General features: G+C 40.5%; 3 protein-coding genes across 4 annotated transcripts; 1 reads left to right on the forward strand and 2 right to left on the reverse strand.

Annotated features, from left to right (window-relative positions):
* The first annotated feature begins 712 nt into the window (after nt 1-712).
* On the forward strand, nt 713-6,013 carry ccdc92 (coiled-coil domain containing 92). The gene is made up of 3 exons (XM_015003742.2): nt 713-1,004; nt 1,221-1,262; nt 4,410-6,013. Exons 1-3 carry the CDS (start codon nt 869-871, stop codon nt 5,219-5,221), a joined length of 990 nt encoding a protein of 329 aa, XP_014859228.2. The 5' UTR covers nt 713-868; the 3' UTR covers nt 5,222-6,013.
* A 1,937-nt stretch (nt 6,014-7,950) lies between these two features.
* chmp7 (charged multivesicular body protein 7) lies at nt 7,951-12,403 on the reverse strand. Of its 2 annotated transcripts, none has more exons than XM_015003739.2 (10): nt 11,893-12,403; nt 11,636-11,807; nt 11,083-11,268; nt 10,507-10,640; nt 9,939-9,987; nt 9,739-9,858; nt 9,548-9,646; nt 9,405-9,462; nt 8,508-8,729; nt 7,951-8,425 (listed from the first exon to the last, which is right to left on the reverse strand). In XM_015003739.2, the coding sequence occupies exons 1-10, from the start codon at nt 12,153-12,155 to the stop codon at nt 8,370-8,372; spliced, it is 1,359 nt and encodes a 452-aa protein (XP_014859225.2). In that variant the 5' UTR covers nt 12,156-12,403; the 3' UTR covers nt 7,951-8,369. The 2 variants fall into 2 exon arrangements, with proteins under 2 accessions (XP_014859225.2, XP_014859226.2); XM_015003740.2 differs by having other exon boundaries at nt 8,508-8,726; nt 11,893-12,400.
* Nucleotides 12,404-14,594: 2,191 nt separating this feature from the next.
* lgi3 (leucine-rich repeat LGI family, member 3) lies at nt 14,595-23,528 on the reverse strand. Its single transcript, XM_088009045.1, has 9 exons — nt 22,851-23,528; nt 21,522-21,593; nt 20,786-20,857; nt 19,374-19,445; nt 16,588-16,659; nt 16,327-16,496; nt 16,064-16,228; nt 15,881-15,971; nt 14,595-15,324 (listed from the first exon to the last, which is right to left on the reverse strand). The coding sequence occupies exons 1-9, from the start codon at nt 23,126-23,128 to the stop codon at nt 14,595-14,597; spliced, it is 1,722 nt and encodes a 573-aa protein (XP_087865171.1). The 5' UTR covers nt 23,129-23,528.
* Between the last annotated feature and the right edge of the window lie 1,977 nt (nt 23,529-25,505).

Below are 25,505 nucleotides of genomic sequence, written 5' to 3' on the forward strand. Positions count from 1 at the left end.
TTCCTGTGTGCAGAGAGAGGGCGTGGAGGGGTGGGGAGTATACAGGGATCAATGTGCTGTTATCTCTTAGTCTGATGTTGGTGTCTCTCAGAGGGTAGAGATTGTTAGACCGAGTGATTATGTCTCTTGTGGTCTGGAGGGTGAGGCATGACAAGGAAGGAAGATGAGTTTTGTTTTTTTCCCCTGTTTTTCCCTGCAGGCTGACCTGCCGCAAACAGTGTGAGCATCGTATGTATCAGTGTATGAAGCTTCGGTGTCTTTGGTAGTCATGTATAGATACTGGATCAGATATTTCATCTAATGCTGAGCATGAATCTCAGTTTGTTAAAAAATCTCTCCCAAGTAGGGCTGCATAATGGATCTCAAACAGACCATCATCCAAATAAGTCGCAAAGGACTGCTTGGTATGCAGAATTTGTTGGCTAATATATTGTTGTAAATTCACACTTTGCATGCTGATATGATACTCAGCCTGTTGGATGGAGTCACTGCAGTAGATGCTCTCATCTGACAGATTCTTAGGGGTGAGCATTTATCGTATCATTTATCATGATACATTTCTTTGAAAGTTCTTGTCGTCATTTTATCATAGTTACGATATTGCCTCAAAATATTGGGATTTCTTTCAGTTTTATAAAGATGTACATAAACATTCTAAAATAAATGTAATTTTTATTGCCGTAGCATGATGTCACACTGTTTTACTCACATAAAACAAAAGGATGTTCCAATATGCTGTGGAGCTTCTTGATGCCCTCGTGGTTTGTAGGATGAACTGACAAAGTCTGTGTGTGCTGGACGGCTTGACATTTTCTGTCTTTGTGGGTTTAAGGTTCCAGGGGTGGTGGGAATCCAAACAGATATCGCCATGGCCTCAGCAAACGTAACTCTGGAGAATCAGCTGCACAGTGCTCAGAAAAACCTGCTTTTTCTGCAGCAGGACCATGCTAACACACTAAAGGGACTTCACGCAGAAATCCGTCGACTACAGCAGCAATGCACAGGTGAGCGCATACATAATCAGCTTCTTGGTTCTCTGGTAAGTCAGTATATTTCAGAGAATTTCAAACGCATGAAAGCTGAACTATCATGGCGGCAAAAAATGATCTAATGACCAAAACAAAGCACAACGTTCTCAATCCTCAAAGCTTAGTTTGTGGGAGCAATTTGTTAGACAGGTGCTTTGTTCCATGTTTCAGCCTCATCTTTCTTTTTCACAGATTTGACATATGAGCTCACTGTGAGAAGCTCCGATCCATCAGGTAAGCCACTATTGCCCTGCATTATGCAGTTATTGCTAAAAAAAAAAAAAAAGAAATTAGAACACTGGAAGGACTTTTGTTAAATTACAGTAGTTAATATAACAAAAAACATGCACGTCTTTACTAGCTGGAATGAAATCATTCATAATCATGGATTATATTTTAGCTCATGTCACTAAACATCCATCAACAATTTCATCCTAATCCACTTCATTTGCTATTGCCTCTCCTCTTTAAATCTGTGTCTGAGATTCTCTGCTCTTTTGTCCTGCTCTGCGTCTTTAAACTCCTTTAGGGTGTGGGGCTGTAGCATTATTTGAGATGCTAATTTAAAATGCTGAGCTACTACTCCCAGCTGTAAAAACAATATCCTATTGTCACGGTTACCCACATTCACAACTTGTCTGAAAGTAAAAAACAAAACAAGTAAAAACAAAAAATTTTCTAACTGCACAGCATCCAAAACCAGTTAATCCACATATTGGAAGTGTCAAATTTAGCTAAGGACTTAGCATTTTATAAGGAATAGTGTAGTCATGCTAGCTATACTCATCTGTGCTAATGGCTAATTTAAGACGTCAAAGAGAGTTTAATTGCCTCTGCTCCAACTCTGAACAATTAATAATCATACATATCAGGAAGGCCAGAAAAAAAAAAGCTTGCATGTTGTTCTTATCCCTGCTTATAGGCCAAGAGAAAGTGTGATTAGCTAAGATGGTTTTCAGTGGATCAAAGCTTTTTGAAAAACTGGAGATTGTGAAATCTGAAGCAAAATGTCAGTTGCTATTAACAACATTCTGTTTCAAAAATAATTCAGTAATCACTTTCATGTAAAAAAAAAAAGTCTGATAAGTTCATGTGCGATTTCAAAATGTTATGATGGCATCTAGGGGAGTGCTCCACTTTCCAACAGCAGCTACAGAGCAAACTCTGCACCAGAGAGAGCTGTAAATGAATGTCACCTGCTAAAATAGCTTTCTCTGCCAGCTCTCTTCCCTGGTAAAACCTTAACCAGGAAGCACTGCTCCGTCTGTCTGACTCACTGCTGTTGATTGCAGCTCCCCCAGCTGCCGCTTCCCTCTAAACCATGATGCCATGAAGTCACATCCTCGTCTGATTCACACTCTGCTGGTAAAGATGTCTTGAGTATGAAGGGTGCCATGTGAGATCACGGTGGGACGATGTAGGCTTTTTGACAGAGCTGTGTTAGCTCAACGTTGCTAAAGCCTCCAATATGACTCACCATCATGTTAGTGTGGGACATCTCTTAGATTGGAGTGCAGGAAATGAGATTATCTGTTGCAGCACTAATGCACAGCGTCCAACCTGCTCACTGCAGCTGCGCCAACTGGGCTTGACAAGCACCAGCCCCCCATGAAGGAAATAGGATACTCTTGTTTCCAACCATTCAATTTTTAAATGGGTGACTGAGATCAGGAAATGAGAAGTGAGGTGCAAGTTTCTAAACATTTGAATATAAACGATGGTAATTTCAGCCCCTCCAGGACGTTATGTTTTTTTTTTTTTTTTTGTGATTGTTGTGCCCTAAAATCACAGAATTTTTGGCACCTTTTTTGAAAAGTTGTGGTCGTAGTTGCAATTGTTTTAAGTTTCATTTATTTAAAGATTTTACTGGCTCTAGTGGCCTTTATTTGACAGGAAAGTGGGTAATGAGAGAAGGGGGAAGACATGCAGCAAAGGTCGCCGAGGCAGGGAATTGAACCTGCGACAGCTGCATCATGGGGGTCGTGCTTAACTCCTGCGCCACCACAGTACACCCTTAAGCTTTAGTTTTACTATAACACGGTCTGATAAAAAAGTTGAAATTGTTGCACATACCTTACATTTCTGTCTCTCTTTTTTTTTTAATCAAGTTATAATCTCTCCTAACCTGAGAAAACTCTGCATCATCGTCCTGCTGCGAAAACTCTGCATCATCGTCCTGCTACTGGCCTCTGCTCTAATCTCTCCTCTCTGGCTCTTTGCTCTTTCTGTTGTGAAAATAAAGATTTCCTTCAAAATATGGAAACAATGAGCACAACTTATGAACAGAAATTAAAGAGGGTTGGGTTTATTCCTGGCATTAACTAACTAGCAAGGATGTAAAACAGTAAACAAAGACATTAGTGTTCTTGTAAACAAGCTTCATGTGATAAACTAGTATGGATTACCACCATTTAGCTAACATTATCTGGATGCAGCATCATTACTCAACTTCCTCGGTTTGTTTGGAGGAAAACTGGAAAGTTGTTTTGCCTTTTAGCTCTGGCTAGTTGCTGGACATGACACAGACCGTGTAGCTCAGCGTCGGTCTTCCCTCAGTGATTAGACCCACAGGTGTAACCGGCGTCATCATGCGCATGCTCATGATGCATTTAAAGACGGTTCGGAAAATCACATTGCCATAACAACTGACTAAACAGTGGTAGCGACTGAAAAAGTGCGCGGGACAGAGGACACAAATACAAGAAAAGTGGGGGATATGTCCCACGTGCTACCAATGACTGTATACACAGTATAAGAAAATCTTATACAAAATGGTTTCTGCAAAAAAAAAAAAAAAAGAAAAGGCGAATGTTACCCTTTTGCGTCACAGCTTTTATCTTACAGGTTGTGAAACAAGGGGTTAAATTAGAAGGGGATGGAAGGGATTTGTAAAAATTCAGCCCTGTTGCAGTGATGTTTTTTTTTCAGAAAAGGAAAGAAAGAAAGAAAAACTTTAAGATGATTGGTCAGATTTTGCGGAAACGTTATGATAATTTGTAAAAAATTCCAAGTCTATGCAAAATAGACTTGGAAAAAGCCAAGCAGAAAATTTGCGAACGATGACTGAATTTGCATTAGAAGTTGACTGTAATTTGCTGCACAGTCAGTTGGCTGCAGTGAGGTGTTGCAGAGTCAGGTTGGAGCTGCAGTGATGGAGATGAGAGCCCATAAAAGCTGTAATGTGAGACCGGAGCTCTCTGACCACTGCAAACGACTCTCCAAAGGATCCTGCTGTCTCTCTCTGTGCTGACAGACTGTCTGAGCTGAATGCCTGAGTGTGTAGTCTAATGTGTGTGTGTGTTTTTTCTTTTTCGTCTTATCTATGTCTTACTTATACCACACATTTAACAGCTGTGATGTTCCTCATTACTGTGTGTTCAGACAGCAGCGAGGAACGATGCAGGGAGCTGCAAAGGAGGTGTGAGGAGCTGGAGGCCCAACTTAAAAAGAAGGAGGAGGAGAACACAGAGCTGCTCCGGGACTTGGAGCAAAAGAACGCCATGATTTCGGTCCTGGAAAACACCATCAAAGAGCGGGAGAAGAAGTACCTGGAGGAGCTTAAGATGAAGAGCCACAAGCTGGCCGTGTTGTCTGGGGAGCTGGAGCAGAGGGCAAGCACCATCGCTTACCTCACCTCGCAGCTTCACGCCACAAAGAAGAAGCTTTTGGCCGGAAGTTCCTCCGAGGCGAGTCCCAACGTCAGCCCCATCAGCTCCTACAAGCCAACGCCTCCCCCCGCCAAGGACAGGCAGCCTGAAACCCCGCGTCGCCGGATGAAGAAGAGCCTCTCCCAGCCTCTTCACCCGGAGCTAACGGAAGTGTATCGCCTGGGCCCGGACGGCAGGCGGGTTGTCCTGCGAGAGCCGGTCGACGCCATGCCGGACCCGACGCCGTTCTTGCAGGCGGGCCGGGAGTCTCCCGACGCGCACCACGTAGTGCGTGAGCGCCCCGCAGTCATCCCTCCTATCGCCTCCGACCGCTCCCCCATTCCTCCCCTGGGCGCCGCGGCCAGCCCCCGACACAGCCCAGCTCGGGAGCGCCAGCACAGGGCCCACGTGGGTGTGGCGCACCGCATCCCGCATGGCACCCCTCCCCTCGCCCCGCCGCAGGCCGAGCTGGAGACGCTGGCAGTGGACCAGGTCAACGAGGACAAGGTTCTGCAGAAGCGCTCAGAAGCCGATAGGACAGTTTAACACTGCAATGCTGCACCTGCGCATTAACACAGATGCACATCTAGGGCCAGATGCATAAAACTCTGGTTTTATGACTAAAAGGAGCGTGAGCACAAAGGCAAAAATGTGTTTATTATGCATTCTGTTTGCCAGATTTATATAGAGTGCCTTGCAGAGGTATTCATACAGCTTGAACTTTTTCAGATTTGATCACGTCTTAACCGCTAACGTCAGTGTGTTTTAGGTGATTTTCTGCTGCTAACACAGTGCATAACTTTAAAAAGGGAAGGAAAATGATACATGGCTTTTTAAAAGTGTTTTATAAACAATCTGAATAATGTGGTTAATACTCATATCAGCTTCCCATGCTCTCATACTTTGCTCAACCTTACGCTTCATTTTTAAGTCTTTAGCAGCTTTTAACAGGTTCAGCTCCTAATCACCCACCACCATGTTTTACTGTTGAAGTGGTGTGTTCAGGTTGTTCTGGTTTTCTATAATACATTGGTGTTTTTGCATGTCTAAAGTTCAGTTTTGGTCTGTTTTGTCACCTTCCTGCTACAAAATGAATTAATATTGAATATTTTTAATGAAATTAATTTGCACATGGTGAACTCTGCTTGGTCTGGATTTGATTTAGGGGTGTCCGAGTATAGAGAGCCAAATACAAATGCATGTAACGTTTTTGTTGTTTGTAACATTTCATAAACCGACTATCATTTTCCTTCCCCCGCACAATGGAGCAGAAATTTCTGTTGACCTATTGCATAAAATTCAATCAAATGCACTGAAGTTTGTGATTTTAATGTAAAATGTAAAAAAGAAAAAAAAAAGAAGAAGTTCAAGGCATATGGATACCTTTATCAGGCACTGCAGGATGTGCTTCTGTCAGTACATCCAAATCATTTTGAAATTTTACACTCATGCACTTCCATCATACTTTAACCCCATTTCTGGCTTAAAGTATGGAGGAAACGTGCTTAGTCTCGGCTGTGAACCCATGAACACAACAAAGCCTGAATTTAAATCTGTTACATATGCAACTCCACTTTCTAAGTTCAAAGCAACAAACCTCAACGGAAGGAAAATAGAAACAGTATTGCACACGTGGGGCTTTAAAGCACACGAGCTGACATATCATCCTCCGCAAAAAGCTAAAGCAGCAAATAATGGTTCTATTAAAGTCTGACCAAGGTCTTCCAACTCCTCCAGATGAGCCTGCTTGTTTCATTTTACCTCAACTTCTGTTTGTGTGGTTTTAGTTTAATATCGCTCACACTAGCACATTGCTCTTACATCCATACAAATCCAATGTGTAGAGAAGGGCACATGCATTGTGTTTGGTTCATGCATTATTTATGCATCTGACCCTAGTATAAACACACTTACTTACACTGCAAGAACAGCGAAGAGCCTGAACCACTGTGCAGCCTGCTTTTTACGCAACACGGCAGTATAAACAAACGCGTTATTTCGTGGTACTCCATGAGGACCTTTACGTTTTCTTCTTCTACGGTAGAAATGGACTACTGTCAAGCACGCCAAATGAGTTTTATTAATCTCCCCAATGAGTTTTTTTTTGTCTGTTTGTTTTTTTTGTACTATTCACATCTTGACCTTTTTGCTTCGACCTGTCGGATCTGTTTTATGTGGTGCAAACAACCAATTCTCAGCCAAATATCTGCGTCAGTGCCTGCTTAACCGGCCTAGTCGTGCTCAAGCTGTGAAACGTAGTCATGGCTAGAAGTTACCTTTACATATCTGGAGTACAGAGGAGGTAGCAGCAGTCCATATAGCAAGACGTCAGCAGCAGCTTCGTAGGATAGAGGTGACGTAATCACACTGCTGCTCCTTAAATATCTTTTTTTTTAAATTTGGTATCTGTATACTCACGTGACCGTAGGTAGAAGCTGCGATGTGTGTAACTGAAATGTGCCGGTTATCGAGTTGAAGCTTTTCCTTTGCTTCGTAGAAGGAAGCAGCAATGGACATATTTTAATGCAATATGGATATTTATATATATATATGTAAGCAGGGAGTGTTTCTGCCTGTGTGTGAGCGAGGAGGAGAGCGCAAGCGTGTCTGAGGAAAGATGACGGAGGATTTCCTTTAGGTTTGAACAATATTCATTAATGCTTTTTGTCGTACAAGGGCATTTTTAAAACACTGCTGGATATTGTGATATTACCAACTGTACTTTTTAAAAGGCTGTCAATTTGTATTGTTTTTTTTTATTATTGTTTATTAATGACCCAACAGGAAAAAGGAAAAGAAAAACAATCCTGATGCACTCTGTACCTGTCACACCACCAAAATAATGGTAATTAAATATCTTAATAGCCTGCTTTTCACAATAAAATCACTTGTCATTAAAGAATACAAATCATTATATTACTACCATGCTTTTTTTTTTGTTTGGTTACTTGGTTTGAATGAATGTCGGAAAAGCTGGAGGAAAGGTACTGGGCCAGGTTTGTTTGTCAACAGCGGTGCCCCTAAGATGAGGTTAGATGATTATTATTATTGCCAAACTTAAAGGAGAAAAAACCCAAAACAGTGGATTTTAACTTGAAAAGAACAGAAGTTGCCACAGCGCAGAGGAGTCACCTTAAAACTATTTTGTCAGAAATTTTGAAACAATCAAATGATAAGAGGATTCACACTGTTGTCAGCGCTGCTAGGATGAGTGTAGTAGACCGACAGGGCTTTTTATTTTTAATTGATTTAACACAAATAAACCTTAAGACGAGTGATTAAAATAAATTTTATTTTTTGACAAACATATTTGGTTAAACTCACTTTAGGCATTCTTTTCCATCCTTCCAGGTACATCTCAACAATAAACTTGGTTATGATAAATCATTTGGCATGTCTTTCCGTTACACAGCTTCGTCTTTACACCTCAGAAGGCCACTATCACACACTTTACACAACGGTCTATGACGAGCATCCACATATAATCGATAAACACAGGACAAACCTTTTGTACGGTTCTCTTAACCGGTTTAAAAGCATTCCCGCTGGAGCCAAAGAGTTATTCAAATTATGACAGCAAGCAAGTTAAAAAGTAGATCTGCATTATTTGTTGGAAAGTCCAGACTGGCATGCCTCCTCTGTACTTGTCTTTATTAAGTAAAGTGCTTTGTTTTGACTTGGATGTCGATGAAAATCACTGAGCGGCCTCTGCTCTCCTCCCTGGTGACGTTGCCTTCCTCTGTGGAGATCCTGAAAACAAAGACAGTAGACCCACATGTTGTCTGGAACGTCTGAAAGACGGAAAGAACTGAAGGAATCTGAAGTTGCGCACCTGCTTCTGATAAGGTTAACCGATTCAGTTCCTCCTCTAGCGCGTCAGTGGTAACATGCAAGTGGCCGCGGGGTACGTCGGGCAGAGAACTGAGGATCTGCTCACTGGTGGGACCCAGGCGGTTCGTTGGGACTGCAGGTAGACCAGACGTGTTCACATCTGGCTCCGACTCATCCAGCAACGCTTTCAGCTCCTTCTCCAACTCGTCCATGTCTTCATCTACTGACAAAACGCATAATATGTCAATAAAGTGATCACTCCTTGTCAGACTTATTGAGTAGAAGTGTTGGGGGAATGATTGTAAAAAAAAAAAAAAAGCAGCTGTTAGAATTTTAAGCACAAAACGCTACAGAGGTCCAACAAATCCTTCATTCTTCAAATTCATGGAATTTCACGACTTGGTGGACTAATATATTCTGCAAGTTATGCTTAAAAATACTAAACACATATGCAAAAAAAATATTTAGAAAAAAAAGATTCCATTTATAATTCGAGAGGATCAGAAGTAAAAAACACACAAAAAAACCCAAAGAACTAAAACAAATGGAAAAAAGAGACTATACATTTTTACTTTTAAGAAAATATTAAAATACAATATGCTAAATTGAGGCACATTGACTCACTTGAGTGCTGTGCCATTAGAAGGATAATATGTCTTTTTCTGTTATTTTCTTTTTTTAATCACAAAACAGTGATAATGTTTTGATAATGATCACTGTTTTGTGTTGAAACGTTGATCATTATTGGAGGTTTATTGGTGCTTAATTGCGCAAATTATAGTAAATGGACTTTTGAGTGAAACGTTTCTTTATATTTACATGTGACATGATGCTATTATGCTAAAAATAAATAATAATGAAAAATAAAATTAAGCCAAGTAGGAACAGAAGGACTTACCTGCAGCAGTTACACCACTGGAAATGGTTTGATTCACCTCATCCTGCGTGTCGCATAACTGTTAGTATGGAACAGGAGAAAATAATAAAAACCTAATAAATAATCTAAATATACAACTTCCTGGCTTAACGACGACTGCGTACCTCCTGGATCTGATCCACCAGATTCTCGGCGCGCTCCACAGTCACATCTTTAAGCGACATCCTCAGAGCAGACACTCCAGCCTGGTAGGCCTGCATGACCTGCACACACACCAGAACACACTCTTTAACCAATGAAGGAAAACTTAGTTACAGAAGACATGTGGACATCAAAGCGCGAAGGCGCTTCATACCATCTTATCAGTCTGTGACTGCGCTATTCGCTCCAGGATTCCCCGGATGGTCTCCAGCTTGGCGAACAAGCTGTCTGCTCTCTTCTCCACTCTCTTCCGGCCTCTCAAACACCTCAGCGCCTTGGAGACAGAAATTCAACTTAAACTGCTGCTGTGATTTCAAAGGTCGCGTCTTAAAATAAGTTTCTGTTTATAATGACCTGTGTTTTCTTCCCATCTCGCAGCAGAATTCTTGCTTCCTCTTTGCACCTAGAAATCATTTTTTAAGAGTGCAGTTTAGTAAAACTGCAACTATTGAAATGATCTTTAGTTGCAGCACTAAACAAATACAGGAAATACATGAAACACTGAGCTTCTTCCACAACAATCACTTCTGGTAAGCCTGTTGTAAAATGAACATGTGGAAAAACAAATTATGCTCAGTGTTAAGTCTGATGGTGGATCTGTGATGCTGTGAGACACTTTCTTTTGCAAAAGCCTCAGCAAAGTGCATGTTATCCTTAAACCACATTAAAGTGCAAATATATTTGATTTAATTACTTCATTACAAAAACATATTCTCTAACGTGATTTGTTAGAGCAGGGCCATTTAAAGGCTGTTTTTTTTTGTGGGGGGAGGGGGGGAGTTTCAGTATTTTCCATTGTGAGATTATGCTAAACAAGCATCCAAATCTAACCCTCTCCATTTGGCTCTATTGAATTAAAGTAATTCGCACTTCTTATACAAGAACTAGACGTCTAACAGGAACGTTCATGTCTAAGATCAACCTGTCAGCCTCCAGGTTCAGTTTCTGCACACGCTCTTCCAGAAGTTTCTCACTGCGCTGCAGCTGGTAGATCCCGATGTCTATGTCACCAAATGGAGACACACGATCCTGTCCCGGCTGGCAAAACTTCACAATCTGGAAAACAGAAGAAATCAGGTACGTCTTCATGTATCGTACAAAAGCACTTGTGTTGTATTTTTAAACTTTTTAGTTGCCTTTGATTAGAGCTACACAACATATGAAAAACAATGTTCTGTTACCACATATTATGAAGAAGTGTTAGCTAATTATTGAATGCTACTCATTCTGACTGTTTATTTTTGTTATGTATCTGGTGTCACTTGTTGTAAAGAGTTCCTGAGGGTAAACAGTTCATTTTAAATCATTAAGAAACTATAACTAATTTGTTTAGCAGAGTAACAATAAAACCTCTTTGTTCAGACAGAAATATTGACTATCTGTGTTCTGCTACTGACCTAAAACAAAAGATAATAATAATCACATCACTGTGGTGGCATTCTTGAACCATGTTTTCCTAACATCGTGCAGTCCCAACGGTGATTATATTCCGCTTTACCTTCTCTCCCTCGTGCAAGGAAACTATGACCTGCTTGTCCTTCTGCAGCTGCAGCAGAGCCATGCACAGGGTGCTTTCATCAGCGCAAATGTTGGAGGAGAGAGTGCACAACTCTTGAAATGAGACAACGGAGCAGCTTGAAAAGTCACTGCTTCGGTAGACCTTCAGCAGTTCCGCGGCTTTCTCCTGAAAAAGAAGAACGAAATAGGAAACCATCCAGTACAGCTGCATCTTAAAACAAATCTGACTGTATAGTAGATGCAGTACCCTTTGTGAAAGTATTCATAACCCTTTTCTTGGAAAAAAAAAATACTCAATTTTATTAGCAATTTATGCAAGAGATCAACACACGGCAAAAAGTGTCATGCATTTCTATCTACCACATTTACTCTGATAACCCAAATAAAATCCAATGGGGACTGACTACACATGCATGCCACACTTTTCAGAGTTCTACTTTCGGTTTGTTGTTGTAATGTATCAAATTAAGCAGAAGTTAAAGCGTTATGCAAAGGACTGTGTCTTCTATGGAAACAACAAGGGCATGGCAAACCTTTACTAGCTCGATAACAACGAAAGACTCCTCCAGAGGAACTCTGTTGCTGCCCAGAAGCGTGGAGAAGGTCCACTTGAGTGGCTTCACCAGCAGCATTCCCACACTCCAGGAAACCCACCCACAGTCCACGCTGGCAGCGAACTCAGACTCTCTTTGGATCTTCCCACACCTGACCGAAAGGAACACACAGAAAGAGAGAGAGAGTTAACATGACTGACAATAATACTGACAAGCACCGACACGCCCACAGTTACCTGGCCATGGTCTGGATTACAGTCGAAAGGCCCAGCGGTGTTTTCTCTTTCCTTTGGAAGGTCTTATTGAGGTCCTGCAGGTTGACAATCACGGAGCCGCGCCGTCTGCAGCTCCGCATGATGAGAGCTGTCCAGAAGTCCATCTTACTGTCCCAGTCCGTGGTGTTCACATCCCGGTTCTCCTTGAACTCGGAGAACATAAAGTTCATCCGCTCGTCGTCGTTCCACTCAGGTGGCAGGCTCATTTCCGAAGTGGTAGACATTTTATAAAGCCCACACTGAAAAGGTTCTGATTCGCCACTCAAAGCAGCTTGTCACGGTAACTTGGTTGCGAGGATAGCTAGATTTAACACTGGCAACGGTGAACTCGAGAGAGAAGGCTAATATTAGCAGTTATTGCTAGATAGCATGTCGGTTCGCACATCTTTTGTCGAAGAAAATTACGGCTCCGGTGTTTAAAATCAACTGTCAGAGACTTTCACTTCGCCACGGTGTTGTAAACTGATGCTAACGCGGAGCTAGCTTTTACATATCAACAACAAAAAAAATGATTGTGTTTATTATTCACACCAAGACGGGGAAGCGGCGGCTTTCCCTCTGCTTTTGACACCAGGCTACCGCCCACCCAGAGACGCGCTGTAGAGTAAAGAAAACGCACCCAGCATTTTCTATGGAACTTAACAGTTGCAACATTTATACGCATATAAGAGGGCAGCGATTTTTTTGAGAAATAGTAAGTAGCTGTAAACACGGAGACCTGAAAACCGTGGAAGCATCGAGCTACACACCAGTTTATGTTTGAATGAAACATCTTGTTTGTACCCAAGATTCATTGTTCTAATATTGTTTTCTGTCTTTTGTACCTATTGTGCCAGTTGGAGGTAAAGAAGATACAGTGAAGATATTTTCAATTGGAAGTACTTTGCCCTGGTCTACATCACCTACTACAGGTATTGGTTTCATATGTTTTATAGTGAAAAAGAAAATTGGTGTTTCTCCCTGAATTTGTATCTGGTAATTATCTTACTTATGTGTATTTATTTTGCACATCAATCTTTAAAATACCAGAAATTGCACATAATTGATATTTTTATCTACCTGATGAATTTTTTAAATATCAAAATATATGTTCTGATCAATTACTCAATACTCAAATAACCTTAGTTTCTTGAACTGCGACTTTTTACTTTTACTTGAGTAATAATATGCTGAATTAGGGACCTTATAACTTGAGTACAGTTTCTGGGTATTTTCCCCATTCTACCACAATATGGCACTGTTTTCTTTTGCTGCTATTCCATAACAAATATTCACTAATCAAATACAGTTAGATTCAGAAATACTAAAGTAATACCAGAAGGCAATTGAATGTTCTTGTAACTCATACAATTTTCTTCAATGAGTTGTACATATTAATGGCCATGTGAAGGATCGATCTCCTGTAGCTAAATTCTAGAAAAAAAAGGTCAAATAAATGCGACCTTTTTTTTCTAGAATTTAGTTGCATTATAAGCAAAAGACCTAAGATTATTTTTTAAATTTAAATTATAATATTTGATCTTACTAATAGGCCCAAAAAGAATACCATTCCTATATACAAATTCAAATTAAATAAATAATTTAAATTCAAACATTGATCCCAAAGGGAAATTAAATGCTGTTGCAACTCATATTAATTCAAATTCTTCAAAGAGTTACATAGATAACTTCTTTCCTGCCATGGTTGATAGCAGGAAAGATTTCGTGTAGCAGTCTGTGTTACAGTGAATTTGAAAAAGCTTCTGATTGAATAGGGAGAAACAATCATGTCTACCATAACATGTAAAATAAATTTTGAATTCTACATTATGTTACGATTATACCAAGAAAGATTCAATTTATTTAACTTATTTTTTTTTTTTTGTTTGTGTTCCCATTATTGTATCTTACTAGTCCTTGATCATGGCAGAACAAGTCCAGCTACAGTACAGACTGTCTCCTTTACTCTCTGCACAAAATCTTAATCAGAGCTGCTGCATTATGGGCTCCTCACACTCTTTACATGAAATTTTGGAACAGCAGTATTGAAGGCAGCAGTACAAACTATTAAAATGCTGAATGGCTGCTAAGATGTTACACTTTGTTGAAATTCTTACACCAATCTCATTTTATTGTGGACATTGCATTGGCATTACAATGAATGGTGACAAAATGTTGATTTGATTCGAACAAGCATTTAGTCAAAAACAGATTTATGTTGATGATATATATACATATGGGTATGAAACAAAGTGTTTTACGTGTTTTAGGGTTAGCTTGTTTTATACACAGTGTCGTGCAAAAGGGTTTTCATTTCACCATATAGAGTACAAAACATAATTTTCCTCTCAGTTATTCAACTTCCAGTGTGATCTTTCAAACAATTCTGAAAATGTACATGCATGTTATTTAGATATTAGTTAAATACAACACAAAGAATAAAAACAATGGTCGAGCCATCATTTCTTTAAATAGAACAGTGATTCAACAGTTGCACAACTCTAATTTTGACATAACTCAATTAGATTTTAAACAATAGTGCAAAAGATCATAAACAATCAGGTAATTAGTTGACTTACTCAAAACCTCAGAGGAAACAGCAGACTTTCAGTTACATGGCTTTGACATTTTTGCAGTCTTATTGGCACATTTTAAATTGCAGGTAGGTGAACACCTCCTGTTGCTCATTTGGCACTGAGATCCACCACCAGATGCTGGTAGGCCAGGGTGTTGCCTTTGAAGCTGGCGGCCAGCAGAATGTCCTTGTTGTCGACGGACACCAGGCTGAAGCCCCTCGGGGCCCTCATGTTGAGCTCCTGGAAGGGCTGGAAGCGCTGGGTGAGGTCGTCCCACAGGTACACTCTGGAGAAGGAGAAATCACTGCCCAGGATCAGGTACTGACGAGGCCCCACCGTGAAGGGATACACCGCCATCGACCCCCGAGAGGGCAGAGTCTGGATCTCCACGAAGCGCTGCCCCTCCCAGCGCAGGATCTTGGAGTCGCCAATGAAGCGCGTGAGGCAGAGGTAGAGGACTTTTCTCACCCAGAAGTGCTTGACCATCTGCACGTCCGCCAGCTCCGTGATTATGGAATGGAAAGCGAACTGCTTTTGGTTCCTGTTCCACTGGTAGACCACGGGCGGCTGAGAGGCGCTGGACAGGATCAGGTGAGGCTTCCCACCAACATCTATGAACTCCACGTGAGTGTCCCGGTGCCAGGGATGGAGGGACTGATGGGAGTAGAAGCCATTGCTGTTCCAGCGATAGATGCTGGTGGAGCCCGCCTTGGAGCTGTCTGCCACAACGAAATACCACTCATCGTCCAGCAGAAAGGTGTCCACAAAGTTTGGTTTCCTCACTCGGTTGGTGTCGATGTCTTGGATCTTTATAAAGCGCTGCGGTCCCTCCTCCCACCTACGTTCACACAAAGGCTGTCAAGGTATTTCCCAAACTTCAGAGCTAATTTTAGGACTAATGGAAAAACAATGAATATCTGCTCCACTGTTTTTCCAAAGATATCAACTTAACAGTTTTTACAAGAGAACCTTTCTTCAAATTCTGCCTCAGTCCATCCATTTACTATAGATGCGTAATCCCTATGTGGTCATTGGACTGGGATCTATCCCCATCAGTCATTGGGTGAGAGGTGTGTATGCCAAGCTAACTCACACTAACACAGGCACAAACGGGGGAAACAACAATACACACACTCACAAACCTTTAGATAGCTGACTTCTAGCAAAGAGTTCGAATTGAACTTGAGCTTCTTGACAAATTTAATCACATTACAACCACAAACTTCAATTTATATCATTGGAATTGAATGGAATAAACTTGTGCAAAGTAGATGAAAAAAAAAGTATACGTGATTTAAATTTTTTTTAAAAAAGGAAACCATTAAATATTTGCCACTGAGCTGTTTTTTCAGTTGCAGTCACTACTAAATATGAAGCTGAACTTCAGGCCTTACTTGTATATGTGAGATCCACCAAAAAGTTGAGCCACAACCATGTAAAGAGTGTTGTTTATCACAACAGGTTTGCAGTACACGGCCGAGCGAGCTGCAAGAGAAAGAGGGAAGCCGAAGGAATAAGGCTTTCATTATTTACAGAGTACAATGTATCGTTTTTTATTGTCACAACCAAAAACTTACAAGTGATGTTGTGAAACCTTCTGAAGATCATCTCCACATGATCCCATATGTACAGGGTACAGAATCCAGAGTCGGGCTGAGCAAAGGCCACAAAGTGATCTCCACTGAACTCATAGGACTCCACTGACACCGAGTGGAAAGGGAAGGTTTCATACACAGCAAAGTCTGTTGGATGAGAAATCAGAGTGAGAACACCAATGAAACTACACCATGACCTTCAGCAAACTGTTGCAGACAGATTGACTAAAAAAAAAAAAAAAAACCTGCTGTAATGCAGTTGAAGTCTCGTGGAGTGAGATCTCGGATTCTGCGACCCTGAAACTCAAAGGGGCTGGCGCAGTAGATGGCCGGAACCGAAGTGTTGGTCTTCTCCATCCAGTCGACCAGCCACTTGATCTTACAGTCGCAGCGGAACGAGTTCCCACGCAGGTCTCTGAATCATAAAGATGAAAAAAAAAAAGAAAAAAGAAACTGAGCTACTGACGGTTCTGTTTAAAGAGTTCATGATAACATGGCAAACTTACAAATCTGTGAGGATGTCCAGATGTTTGAAGAGATCTCTGGGCAGCTGCTGCAGGTTGTTGTTTGAGAGGGATCTGCAAAATGAGAGTTCTCCATATATGGATCAATACTGATCATCTGTCTGGTTCGAAATGCGTAGGTGTACATCAGAGATGCAAAGAAAATCAACTGGCGACAGGAAAATGAAAAGACTCTCAGCTAAGTGCTAACATGTTGCACAAACGACAACAGTCTTGAGTGTGGATGCTGTTACTGAAGGAGAAAGATGCTGAATTGGCTATTTTCACTATGAGGAAGGTGTGAAATATGAAGTTAGAGGAAGGGCAGAGAACTAAGAACATAGTATTTTATATGAAGAGAGTCAAGGTATATCTGTGGTTTACTCTAAATGCAAAACAGAGCAAGACTTTCAGCAGTCAACAAGTAGGTTGAGAATGTTACATAAATTACCTCTTCTTATCTCTAAGAACCTTTCAACCTGGGTTTGGATATGTTGGCAGTCTTTTGAAAATCTTAATATTAAGCAGAGGTTCTACATTTTCTGTTAGGAAAATACACTGATGTTTCTTAGTAATGCTAATCATGCTAATCTTCCTATTTGCTAAATGCTAACAAAAGATGCTAAAGACGGTTCAAATGTAAACTCTAAATCACTTAGTCTTTAAATTAGATGATTAAATCTTATTTCAAAGTAACTCCTTTCCGGTTTCTGACTCTCAAGCTTTCTGGAGAGAGTTTCACTCTCTCACTCTGCCCAGACAAATATCACTCCAAACGCGGAAAGTGGCTGTATGACACAGGAGCATTGTTTTTCACTGCCCTCCTTCTGAATAGTCATTCTAAACTCAGTCACAGTCTCTCTTTTGGTGTGCAGCTTTCCTCACCTATATTAAATAAACATACATTGTACATACTATGCACATTGCCTTTGCTAAGTTATTTGTTGTAATGATTTTCGCTTGATGGCTGTTTTGCACATGGAAAGTTTTAAGTTCTTTAACTTGAGATTGAGGTCAAAATGTTTTGTCATGTCTTAAATTTCTGATATCAACTTTGGTGGTGCTATCCGTCTTTTAACCCTCTATGGCATGACTTTTTGTTTTTTTGGGGAAAAAATATTTTCCTGCATTCTTTGGGAGCTTGTTGGTCCCTAATTACATATCAATCATAAAATCGGACCCTGACACCTCCCGGAACCGGATTTGGGTTTGTTGCCTCAGGGCAACATTGCGCGACAAGGGGTCTAAAACACCAAGTTTTCTACAGTGATTATGAGAAATGAAATACAAATCAAACAAAAACTATATTCATAAAAAACTTTTTTGACAAAAATAAATCAGACATGGTTCCAACTCACCAAATATAAAATAAACAACTAACTTTCATTAATGAATGGTACATTTGCACAAATTACTAAAACGAGCATTTGTGTGTTTGTACATGTGTATGTTTGGCAGAGTTAGAATCACTAAGGATGTTGAAATCAGTCTTTTTCCCCATTATATGTTAAACATCAGGAAGGAATTGCTTGCTGATGTGAAAAAAAGTGTGTATCACATTTTTGGCACTTGATTATTGGCGTATCACCATCTGTTTATCTGATTATCTATGGGTTGTAGCGACCAAATTCACATCAGTGACAGGACTTAGGGCTGCAGGCTCTTTTTTTATAAGAGTATGTAGTTCTGATTTTTTGTTAGAATTTGAGCCAAGCAAAGGACAACATTTCCAACAGCTCCCATATCTGGTAGATTTGGTGGTGGTACGGCTCGCCCTGTGTAGGTTGTAAGGAACACCATCTACTCCAGTCATGCAAAGTTCCCTCCAGACCCATATTTTTGGGATTGGCAGGTATTGCTTCAGTCTTTGCCTGCCTTGGAATAAGTACATTAGTTCATTGATGACCAGCTTATCACTCTTTGAGACTGAAGTCAGTTTTGAGGATAAACAAACAATGAAATAATGGTTGTACAGTGGATCCTCATGTTTTCATCGGGAATGACCCCAGTTTATGAACCATGCATCTTTTGTCCATGAAATGATCTTGCATCCATCTCCTGTTGCTGTTAGTCAATAATAAAGTAAAAAAAATTGGCTCTGATAATTATTTTGTAATCAATTGAATATCATCACATTAGAATAATATTGTCTGAGCAAAAGGGCCCTAAATGCGCAATGTTGCCCTGAGGCAACAAACAAAAAAACACAGTCTTAGCATATAAATTATAAAAAAAATTGTCTTGAAATGATCTATAATGCTTCTTTACATACTCACAGATATGAAAATATTTTTAGTTAGAGTGACCCAAATTTAAACATGAAGAAAAGTGATGTATAACTTACAAGTAGGAGGCAAGGTGTAGCATGCACCTCCGCTTCATAAAAAGGACTGCTCCTCTTCTAAGTAAAAGGTCACATGAACCTCAATACCTCTTTTATTTGGACAAAAATATGTCTGGAGGTATTTTAAATCGTTCCCCCCAAAAAATAAAATAAAGGAGCAACGTGAGCTACAGAAATGTGGTTTGTTGCCTGAGAGCAACGGTATGCCATAGAGGGTTTTAAACATATCCATAAAGCATCAACTGTACCACATGTACTGCTGTGACAGACAAAACTTACTTAAATAGAGATAAATTACGAAACTTTGCAATATTCAAAGCTTTCAAAGAAACAATGATCAGAAATCGGTCACAAAAAATATTTGACCAGTGCATCTCTAAAGTAAATAGCTTAGGTTTAGACATTTCAAAGTGAAAGATTCGTCTCCACACCCTAAAATACTCACAGATGAGTGAGAGACTTGAGTCCTCTGAAGGTGTACTTGGACAGGTCCTGGATGTCATTATTCTCAATGAATCTGTGATGGGAAAAAATCAGTCACATTAAGATAACCTTCTGTTGCAGAAAGTCACCCTTGTTGGCCAAGTCATTGTCTGTGTTCAGTACAACAAAAATCTGTCAGAAACAAGTAAAGGATTTCAGCTACGTTTACAACTGCTTACAAGTCAGATCTAGAGTCAAATAATAATACTGAGTCTACTTTTGACAGATGAGAATCTCACTTCAAGTCTAAAATGACATACAAAGTCATTCAAGTTCTGCAAATGGATTGTCAGCATCACTCGATCCTGTCCTGTCTTTGCTTCGTCCATACATAGTTAAGGGCCAAACTCTCTGGAGGTGTCTGGAAATGACTCTATGACCTTATTAGCATTCTTAGCAGGCAGAACGCAATGAGGATGAGGTCTGCAAGCTGGTCTGCAGTCGAGCCCACTCAGCCAGCAGCCTGCCCACTCCAAGCCATCAACTAACGACTTTCTAAAGCTCATCAATTCACTGGATGGCATATTCAGCTTTTTTTCACACTGCAGAGGCTAAGTGCTAGCTGTCAGAGAAGGATTTATTTTTAATTTCACTTCTGGCTCTCTGCGTTTTTAGCACTGCAGACCTTCTCCTCTCAGATCTGACTGTGGATGTTAGGATGTTAAATTTACTGTCCGTGGCAGAGATACAGCGATGAAGTCTGCAGAAAATAAAAGCACCGCAGGACTCCACGGCAGTAACACAAAATCGGTCTGTGCAACCTTATGTAACTTTCACAGTATGGAGGTGGTCTAAATATAGAGCAGAGTTGTTAACTAAAATACAACGCAAGAATATTGTACACTGAAATTACTCTGCATTTTAGCTCAGGAACGCCCGGCCTTTGTTTGACCACTTCGGCCAGTAATAACTCTTGATCAAGATACCGCATGTTGTCAAGGTCAACCAGGAGAATTCACTGAATATATCCCTGGCTGTTTGCACATAAATGCCACTCTGGGAAAGCACCCAAGTAATTATAACACAGTAAATTAGCTGAGTGTTTGGAGCTGGATGAAATTTAGTTTGGGTCCATAAAAAGTAAGTCTGTCTATCCTCAGCAGCAAACATGGAGTACCAGCTTCCATGTTTGGAAGCAATTAAAAAAAGAAAATGTCAAGCCACCACAACTGACAGTGAAGTCATACCTCTGTAAACTGCCCCTATTTCTGATGCCACCCTGGGAAACCACCAATATAGTCAATATAAAATATATCATATATAAGTATAAAGGAAAAGAAATGTCGCTATTAATGCTTCATATTTGAAAGTGGACAGTGATAGTTGGACATTTACTAAAGATGAAAAACTCTGTGCACTCAGTGATAAACTCACAAGTACTGCAGGTGAGACAGACCAGCAAAAGCATCGTCGGCAATCATGGTGAAAGTGTTGGAGTTCAAGAGCCTGTTGAAAGTAGAACAGTAAAATTTACTGCACTTTTTAAAAGTATTTGGAACCCTTGAGCTTTTTAATATTGTCACAATCTGACTGCAAAACATTTTATTTTATGTAACAGACCAACATAAAGTAGTGTACAAATGTATAAATGTGTACAAATATGAAGTGGAAAACAGATTAAGGTTAATCAAATTAGATGGGGAGTGACTGCAAACCAAACTGATTCTCTGTTGTACTACAAATATTTGTAATAATAATAATAAAGTTTGGACTTGTAAAACGACACAGTGGAAAAAGCATGACTAATTTTTGATGCATTCAGGATCTCCCACAAACACACAGATCTGCATGCCGCCGCATATAAACACACACTCCTGATTGCATCTGAGAAGACAAGCGCGCCTTTGTGTGGCGAAGCTGCACTGAAGGGAGTCAGTCATTGGCAAAGACACTGATACTGAGCCACTTTACCCTTATTACTGCTATGTCACCACTGCTTTCAATAAGCATTCATCTGGAGTAGAGTGGCTCAAGTCGCCTCATTGTTGCTGCTCTACAACATCGTGTCTGTCTTGACGCATACCTGTGACACGAAGGCGCTTTTGAACAACAGGCCTGGTTAAACTGATTGTGTGGTGTCTGTGTGAAGGTGTCGTGTTCTGCGGCTCACAGGAACTGCAGCAGGTGAAGGTGCGAGAAAGCTCCCTCTGGGATCGTCGTGAAGGCCGTGTTCACCATCGTCCTGTTCAGACAGGAAACCATCATCAGATCCCATCCAGATGGGTTTTAGGTGAGCAATGATAAAACATCACAGCAGGTATATAATAGGGGGAAACATCTTCCTCTCACTGGCAGCCCAGTCATTTTCAATCCATCTAAGGCAGGAGTCTACATTTTTGTCACCAGTCCCCTTAAATAACTTGACATAATGTAATGTTTGTTACTGGCTTTACAACTGGTGACTGTTTTTATGTTTTCATGATTTAAAGCACTTCGAACTGGACTGTTGCTGGAATGTGCTGTACGAGTAAAGTTGATTGATTGTTTAAATAAAACTGATTTAGAGCCACTAATGTTACCCTATCTTGGAAGTTTTGAAATAAAGAAAAACATAATACTTTTGCTAAAAGAAACTGGATGCATTTATAGGCTGTTGGTAGTCGTGGAAAATTATTTAAAAAAAAAAAACAGTTTCCAACCAGATGACGAGGAAAATAGTTCTAAAAATGTCTTTTAATGTCAGTCTTTTTTGGAATTCTAATTCAATTCCTTGGAAAAAAAAAGGCAAAACACTTGTTAGTATATCTATATTTAAAAGTAGTATTTAAAAGTTAAATATTTAAAAGTTATTAGGAGCCATTGTGGAGGGTCCAAAGAGCCACTCATAGGGCTCCAGAGCTGCAGGTTACAGACCCCTGATCTATAGCCTAAACTAAAACCTGCCAGTGTAAATTTCAAAACAACTTTTCCAAACTAGGACGCACTCTTCCCATCACCACTTTCTCCCCTGTTATTAAACCAGGACATCCTCAGCCTGCGCTGTTCCATCCAATCCACAGGTGTTTGAGGCTAAGATGCCCCACATCCCCATCAGCAAAACCCTCCATCTTCATCATTTTTGCGCTTTAATTCGCTGAAAGCGTCTCTGTGCGCTCTCTGAGACTGGATCTCTCTGAGGAAATAAGTCTCCTGCAGTGAGCGTGGGAATCTATTGTTAGTATTCCTCTCTGGATCGTTCTCCCTCATCTATATTTGGAACATTAAAGGAACAAAAATCATCTTTTTTTAAACTTTTTTTTATTTTTATGACAATTGTTATCACGGTTTTGCTGGCAAACAGTCTACAGCTTGAGACTCAGCTTTGTGCACTTTATATATCATCAAAACACAACCGAGACGTCCACGCATCATTACATAACCGTGGGTGACATCAGTGATGTAGCCTTCTGTACCAGCCTACATGCTGCCAAGGCTGGTTGTTAAAGGATTGTGGACTCACAGAGAGATGATTCCAGGGGGGAAGCTCTTGGGGATGGCCTTGGTGTCCACGCAGAAGGCGCTGTCTTTGGTGCAGGAGCAGGTCGCAGGGCAGCGAGGCACCTTCGGGGCTTTCTTGGTGTACGATTCCCCAGGCAGGCAGAGGCACAGACAAACCACCGACATGAACATCAGCCTCAGCCATCTCGAGCCGAGCTTCGGCAGCATCCCGGTGCTGAGAAAAGGAGGCTGGGTGTGTGAGCTTCTTGAAGTCGGTGGAGAGGCGACACACACGCACATACAGTCTTCCTAGCTGTCTGCCTGCCTGTCTTTGTGCAGTTCTATGAAAACTGAGTGCAGAGAGACGGTGTGAGAGGGAGAGGGAGAGGAGGAGACGGAGGAGGAGGAGGGGAGAAGGAGGAAGGGTACTTCTGTATCTCTTCGGTGGGTGTGGGTGCTCTGCAGCTTCCCCTGGTTCTGCTTCTGCATCACTGCCACAGTGCACTCTGACAGGGTGATGAGCCAGGCTGCTCTCTCTCTCCTCACCAGGACCTGAACGTAATCAACTTTTACACATGCAAAAAGAGGGTGCAAACCTCAGAGATTCTGCACCTCTGTGCACATCTTGATTGAAACCTAAGGCTGCAGAGGAAATAAATGTGCGGCGTGTCAGGTCCTCACTGTGTGGGAGTTATGGCACTCTCAAATGTTGACTGTGGTTCATTTGAAGGGATCCATGCTCTTACTTTGATGATTAATTAAGGTGCCTTTAACAGGAATCTGGATAATTCTTTTTAAAATCTTGAAATTCTACAGTATTTTTTATTTTATTATCCATAATTAATGTGTACATTTAAGTTGTATTTCTTTGGTCAAATTTGAAAAAGAGTCAGACCACTCTTTTTTTTTTCATATCATTCTGAAAATAATGGCCTACGTCATTTTTGCAAAAAGTGATTTTATTGATTTTTTTCCCTAAATCATCTTTTTGGCAAAAAAAAATAAGACACTGGTCATTATTTTAGGATGGTGATGATATTTTTGCTTCATAGCAGCCAAATTTCAGGAGACCTGGAAGTGTCTTCATCTCTGCTGCCTGCACTGTTTTGACTTAAAAACAGTTTTTTTTTTTTTACATATGTTTTATTGTAATAAATTTCTTTAATCTTCTTTTCTTAATTTTGTGGTCATAACATTATCTTTTCTAACTGATTCAGAAGAGTAGCGCTCGTTTACAACTGCTCCAGTTCTGACCAGCATTCTTACATCAGCATGTTCCTTTAACAATTCACTAGGACACATTACTTCATGTTAGTAGTTGTATTGTATTTTATCAGTTGTGAGGTCTTAGCTACATTTTATTAATGTAGCTGTTAAAATGTCATGATGAAGAAGGGCTAAACATGCAGCCTAGAGCTCGCATTTGCAGATTCAACACAATCTTTTGTTAGTAAAAGCAGAAGATTTAAAAAAAAAAATTAAAATGCTGTGAAACAAAATATTTTCTCAAATGATCATCTTTATCCTCATAAAAGAACAGCTGTGTTCCCTAAAGTGCTGTTTCTTCCTGGTCAGGCTTTCTTTCCTAGCCAAAACATGCACTACATTGTGTAATTCTTCCTCGGTTTCCCTGTTCCTCCCTTAGAATACAAGATCCAAGTTTTTTTTTTTTCTTTTTGTTTACTTCCACAGAGCTCACCCGGTATTGTTTTTCGAGCACTATCACGTTATAATGTGATACTTATCTCGTATAAATGTGATAACTATCTTGAATAAACGTGATAATTTCATGTCCAGGAGGTGGTGGTAGTGTGCTTTTCGTGCAGGCATAAAGAAGGTTAGGACAGTGGCTAACAGGAGCTGGCCAAGTTTTCCTTCATGCTTGGTCTAAAACATGGAGAGGTACTGGTGCTGGTTTGCATTGTGGTTGAAACCATTAATGGTATGCTCACTCTGAGCTTTATCCTAAACAGAATGGGACTCCACAGAAGGAAAAAAAATCAGTCTGATCCTCTTGCGGCGTTTCATAATCGGAAGCCAACTTCAGCTTCATTTCAGACATTCAGTTAGGAACGCCGCCACGTCTAGAGTAGCACCCCGGGTGGTCTTCTTCTGCTCCTGTTGCCCATCTGTTTCAAGAGGTGATGTCTTGACACAATTTTCTCCACTCATTGGTTGTCATGTAACAGGCTGTTGTTTGAGCTTTTGTATTTTGTTGATCCAGTCTACCCATTCTCATCTGACCTCTGACATGGACAGGGCATTTCTTTTATCCACACAGCTGCTGCAAACTGGATATTTTCTCCTTTTTTTTCAAACAGTTCCTTGTCCAGTTGTTCAGCAGTTTCTGAAATACTCAGATTAGGCCCCTTTCGTTGCCATTTTGAGCCTCAGTTTGATTTTCAGCACTTCATCTCCACCTGGCATTGAATTGCTGCAATATGACTGAATAATTCTCTATTTGTGTGAACAAGCATTTGATCAGGTGTACCTAATAAAGTGGATGACGAGTGCATCCTCTGTAGGAGAATTCAAACACTTTTTGGGGTTCCTCGCTGGTCTGGTTGTTCCAAGAAAAGGCACAGTTTGTCTATGACTTGGGCCGGCTATGGTGATGTCATTAGAGCTGAGTGTTTTGTCCTTATATTTCCGGTTACTTGGTAAGTGGAACGGAACT

Source organism: Poecilia mexicana, unplaced genomic scaffold (genome assembly GCF_051168715.1).
Source record: "Poecilia mexicana isolate PSO_F unplaced genomic scaffold, ASM5116871v1 scaffold_9, whole genome shotgun sequence".
Classification (NCBI taxonomy): Eukaryota; Metazoa; Chordata; class Actinopteri; order Cyprinodontiformes; family Poeciliidae; genus Poecilia; species Poecilia mexicana.

Coding starts and splice junctions, on each gene's coding strand:
- ccdc92 (XM_015003742.2), top strand. CDS start 869: ATGGCCTCAGCAAACGTAACTCTGGAGAATCAGCTGCACAGTGCTCAG. Junction 1,005..1,220: donor ACTACAGCAGCAATGCACAG/GTGAGCGCATAC, acceptor TCTTTTTCACAG/ATTTGACATATGAGCTCACT. Junction 1,263..4,409: donor GAGAAGCTCCGATCCATCAG/GTAAGCCACTAT, acceptor CTGTGTGTTCAG/ACAGCAGCGAGGAACGATGC.
- chmp7 (XM_015003739.2), bottom strand. CDS start 12,155: ATGTCTACCACTTCGGAAATGAGCCTGCCACCTGAGTGGAACGACGAC. Junction 11,808..11,892: donor GTAATCCAGACCATGGCCAG/GTAACTGTGGGC, acceptor CCTTTCGGTCAG/GTGTGGGAAGATCCAAAGAG. Junction 9,988..10,506: donor CTGAACCTGGAGGCTGACAG/GTTGATCTTAGA, acceptor AATGATTTCTAG/GTGCAAAGAGGAAGCAAGAA.
- lgi3 (XM_088009045.1), bottom strand. CDS start 23,128: ATGTGCGTGTGTGTCGCCTCTCCACCGACTTCAAGAAGCTCACACACC. Junction 20,858..21,521: donor CTTCACCTGCTGCAGTTCCT/GTGAGCCGCAGA, acceptor TACTTTCAACAG/GCTCTTGAACTCCAACACTT. Junction 15,972..16,063: donor AAGGTTTCACAACATCACTT/GTAAGTTTTTGG, acceptor TTTCTCTTGCAG/CTCGCTCGGCCGTGTACTGC.